General features: G+C 30.1%; 1 protein-coding gene across 2 annotated transcripts; it reads right to left on the minus strand.

The window, feature by feature from the left end:
• Positions 1 to 2,503: 2,503 nt before the first annotated feature.
• On the minus strand, positions 2,504 to 4,189 carry LOC125838583 (transcription initiation factor TFIID subunit 15). 2 transcript variants are annotated; one of them, XM_049517640.1, is made up of 3 exons: positions 3,771 to 4,189; positions 2,939 to 3,012; positions 2,504 to 2,796 (listed from the first exon to the last, which is right to left on the minus strand). In XM_049517640.1, exons 1-3 carry the CDS (start codon positions 4,187 to 4,189, stop codon positions 2,783 to 2,785), a joined length of 507 nt encoding a protein of 168 aa, XP_049373597.1. In that variant the 3' UTR covers positions 2,504 to 2,782. The 2 variants fall into 2 exon arrangements, with proteins under 2 accessions (XP_049373597.1, XP_049373596.1); XM_049517639.1 differs by having other exon boundaries at positions 2,894 to 3,012.
• Positions 4,190 to 5,163: the final 974 nt, after the last annotated feature.

Below are 5,163 nucleotides of genomic sequence, written 5' to 3' on the forward strand. Positions count from 1 at the left end.
CAGAAAAGTTCAAGCATTTATAATAATACTTTGACTTTCCTTCAAAAAAATAAACGTCAAATAAGGTAAGAAAATCATGGCAAAATCCTAACAATTTATTCCCTCCACGCTCCCTTGCCTGGGTGCCTTGGAGGATTATTTGGAGCAACCCCCGTCTCTTTTTTCTCTTTAAAACTAGGAGGAGAATAAAAGAAGTCGCATTAACTAGGGCCTGAATTTCCGTCAACCCGCTATAGCAGTCGTGCAGGAGCTATAGTGCTGCCATAGAACGAGGCTTCCCGCTATGAAGGGCTGACATCAGCCTAGTTAATTTCAAAACAAGTCAAATTTGTCGTCTGCTCAAATTTCTAAATTTTGCATCGTATTTTCAAAATATTTGAGATTCCGTACGAGATGTCCCTGAGTAACGACAAATTGGATCATTACACTCACCCTTTCACGTGGGTCCGCCTTAAGTAGCGGAAATTGGCCATCGGAGTAAAGAAAAGAAGATCAAGAAAAGGGAGAATAAAGAAAAGAATAAGGAAATATAAATAGAAAAAAATAGAAAATACATTCAATTTTTAAAAAGGTGGACAACATGATTATATTAAGCTTTTGTTTGGTCATAAATTTTAAAGTTGAAACTTAAAAATTTGAGTTGTGATTCCGAAATTTAGCTAGCATTTGATCATATATAGTTTCTCAAATATTTTTTGGCGAGTCATTTTTGGTTTGATATTTTGAGTGAAGTTTCGTCATGCGTTTGGCCATAAATTTTAAGAGAAATATTTGATTTTTTAAAGAAATATGATTTATACTCATAAGTTCTAGAAACTATTAAAAATAACCATAAATTTGTATTATCATTTTATAATGAACATGTTTCATGGAAATTTATGACAACGAATGCAATTAATCTGAATCTGAAAAAAGAGGAAGAAAACAAAAGAAAAATATTATTGATTTGTATATGAAAAACTACTATCCTCGGTCCGTCCCCATAGCAAGCTTCCTATTGGCTTCTCACCCCGGACTGGGACTCGCTCTTCTCGTCCAAAAGAATAGTTGTCTTCCTGGTTAACTAGTCATTGGTCTTTGGCACCAAAGAAAGTCGAGAAGGTTGGGACGCAAGGTGGTTGTCGCTCAAGCAACTGTGGAAGCAGACTCCGTGAAAAAACTATTTGTAATTGGAAGTGACTTTAGAGATCAAGCTGGGATAAAATCCGTATATATAAAGTATGCATATAACTGTATAAATTTTGTACAACGAATTAGGACTGAAATTCAATCCAAAACTATAGATTATGGGTGATTTTATAAAATAGAAAAAAAAAATGGGATTATTTTTTAAAATTCCTAAATAATAGATTTTGACCCAAATACTAAAATAAAATTTGTATTAGAGAATTTGAATTGTTTGTCAAAAATATTTGTCAAATAATGATAAGTTGTATGGACAAACGGGTTGTATTTTACTTTTAAAAAAGTGAAATTTTATGAGTGTAAAATATTCAAAACTGGTCTGGATCAATTTTTAGAACTTGAAATTTTTTTTATGGAAGATACCCAAAACTTATGACCAAATAAATATGAAAATAAAATTTCAAAATCTAATTTAAAATCGATAGTCAAATGATAGCTAAATATTTTATGCTTCCAACTCTTAAAAAGAAGTGGATTACTTGATTACACACTATTTTTTAAATTACACGATTTTTGTTGTTGGACGGAGTAAACGAAATCGGCTAAAGTTATTTTTGTAAAAAAGAAAGTGAAGAAGATATCAAAATGAATATGATTTTGATTGAGAATATGAGCATGTCTTATCAGATATCATTGCCCAACTTTTACTTCCAGATACATACAGCAATAAAGTTCCATACCCTACAAAAGAAAGTTATTTTTTAATTAAAAAAAACAAACTAGGTAAACCCTACACTAAGCTCAAAAAACAAAAAAGAAGGACACCATGACGTTGTACAATTAAATATGGGTAATTTTGCATCTTATCGATTCTTATCAATCATAATAATTAGAACAAATAAGTCTTTCATTTGTTCTATTGGCGAAATTATAAGTTGTGGTGATAATGAAATACTTGAATAATTAGGTCCCCAATAAAATGACCATTTTGTTTGTGCATTCATGTTCCTCAATTGCATCACATAATTAACCTAATAAAAATAATTATATTAAAGCTCTAATTTACGTCTACTTTCTCTTTTACTAGTTCAATATATTATTCAAATATTTTTAAAAAAAAAAACTTATTTGTTTTAACAAATTAAGAGCAATGTTTATTCAAAGATTGTACTTATATAATTAAAAACACTCATAATCATTGCCTTATTAATAGAATTTTAATGCATATAAGTTTAACAAGTGAAATTATTTTTCTACTGGTCCATATATACGTGCAACTTTTCTTTTCTTTTTTTCTTTCCTTTAAGAATTTAACCAGTATAGTATCCACGCGATGCACGTACATTATTTTAAAACAAACGATTAGATAAGGCAAAAGAAGAAGCTCTTTCATAACACACATTGATACTAAATACTAGCTTGAAACAAGTACAAAGGCTACATTTAAAATAAAAATACCTAATAAAGCTCGCAAAATAAAGATTCTGCTCCACTCGGATATACTTTTTTTTTCTTTTTTTCATAATTCATCTAAAAGATTCCTACAAGTAAATAATATAAATATCAAAATATTAAAGGAAAAAAAAAAAAGAGCAGGTTGGATTTGATAGGGCAAAAAGAGAAGATCTTCTTCACGTCTTTCTAGCTTGATTCTCTCTTAGACTGAAACACCTGAACATATTATATATAAAATATATTAATTAATAATTAAGGTAAAATTAATAATTATTTTTGTAAAATTAATTAAGAGGGAATTTTGATTAATTACCCAAAAATGGAGAATCAATGATGAATTAATATGAAGACTTGTTACCAGCTAAGTCCCTAGGTGCATTGCATCTGAAACACTCCATCCTACTAGCAAAGTTGTGTTCATTACACCCTAACCTGTTCATAATTAATAACAAAATAATTAATTAAGGATTTAAATTATTAATAATACATGCACGACAATTTTTCATACTTTTTAAAAAGAAAAACAAAGTCGACATTGTAATTAAAAGCATTCATGCTTATGCTGGGTGTTATTCAAACCAGACAGAAACTACTTTAATAAAAGTTGGTAACTAAACAATCACCACCTTTTAAGTGTTACTTTTTGACAGGAGAAAGAGAAGTTGAAGCAAAAAAAAATATATACACATTATTAACATATTTAGTTTAATTTCATAAATGAGTGTGAAAAAGTTGGTTTATATGTGATTTTGTCCTTGTGCATGGCAGAGCTACCTTAGGCGAATGATAGTCCAGTGCACATAATTCGCTGAAAAATTATATGGCGTACAGAGGTTAAATATTAGATATTATGAATGTATATTTAATTTTGCACATCTTTATCCCCAAATTCTTGAGTACTCTATTACTATCCTTATAAAACTAGATAGATTATTTTCGATAGACTTTCAGGCTTCAACTCAATAAGTTATATTTTACTTATTTTTGAGTTATAACTTAAATTTATATAAATTGACAATATAAAAAAGATATAAGTACATTATTGTTTCATCCTATGATAATCTAATTTAATTAACTGCACATATATATAATAAGCAGGTTTAATAGTTTAAAACATAAACAAATAACATGTTATAACAAGTTAAATTATATTGTACTTGGACACCAAGGTACGTAGTGAAATTAAGTACCTGGTGCAAATCCAGTCACCAGACTTCCATCCAGAGCGACTGCCACCACTGGCACCACCGAACCCGAAGCCTCTCGGGCGCGATGACATCATGTGGTCAGCGTCAAAGCTACCACTACCACCACCACCACCACAACCAGAGGATTCATCTTTAAAAGCACCACACTTGAAGCAGCTAGAGCGGCTTGCAAAGTTATGCGCACCGCAATTTCCAACATTGCAGTACCAGTCACCGGGCCTTACATCAGGCCCAGTACTGAATCCGAAAGGGGAGGAGCTTCCTCCTCCTCTTCCGCCAAAACAACTTCCAAATTCATGAGCACCACCATGTCTTGGCTCACCACATCTCTGGCATGAATCTCTCCTTTGGAAGTTCAAATGCTGGCATGACCTACAATTCCAGTCTCCTGGTCTGCTCATTTTTTCCCTATAATAATAAAAAAAAAAATTAAAATATATTTTTGAGAAATTAAGTCGGTCACATTATATAATACGAATCTAAAATTTAATTTTGATGAGTTTAATATGAATTCAGAAGTTGAAATTTTGATAATTTTTCATATATTTATATTTTCAAATAAAAAAAATATTGAATTCACTTGAACATGTTAGAACAACACAGCATGGCATAAATCAACACTAAAACATAATTGCGCAAAAAAATCATTTTGTTTTTGCGTTTAAAGAAAATTTCAAACGACAACTGTACGGTCAAACTACGTTCGTAAGCAAAAAAGTTGTCCTCAATATTTTAACCAAAGATATATTGAACAAAATTTTAAAGCAAAACGTCAGTTTTCCCCTTAGTACACGACATAAAAAATTTCTACTGAATTTTCCACAAAAAATATTCTGTAGTTATTTCCACTCATATTTTGATTGAATCAATATGTAAAGAAAAAAAATTGTAGAGTAAATATTTATATGAAAAATTAGGAAGCTTCTTAGTACTTTAGTGAGAAATATGTTTTCTACAACACATTTTTTCAATGAGGTAATTCGATGAAAAATGAATAGAAAATCACATTTTTTAACATAAATTTTTCACTGATTCACGATTTAAAAAAAATTGTTTCTAATAGTGATACTCACTAACTACACCATTAAGAAAAGAAGAAGAGGGATAGATATAAGTGATGAATATTTCAAGAAATGAGTTGCATGAATAATAATGCTGACCTTGGATAGGAAGAAATATAAATTAAAATAAATAAAACACAAAATAACTTTAAAATTAACAACTTTGGTAGCTGTTGTTTGCAGGAGTACTAGAAGAAATATTGAACTTGTGGATTTTTGGTGTTGTTTGCAGAGCTATATATATACTGAAAACTTCCTCGAAAATCGTGAAGGATAAATAAAGGCAACGGTGGGTGTTCTTTTTTCTTACTTAT

The sequence above is a fragment of the Solanum verrucosum genome, unplaced genomic scaffold, assembly GCF_900185275.1.
Source record: "Solanum verrucosum unplaced genomic scaffold, falcon-dt-bn FXZP01000182.1, whole genome shotgun sequence".
NCBI lineage: Eukaryota > Viridiplantae > Streptophyta > Magnoliopsida > Solanales > Solanaceae > Solanum > Solanum verrucosum.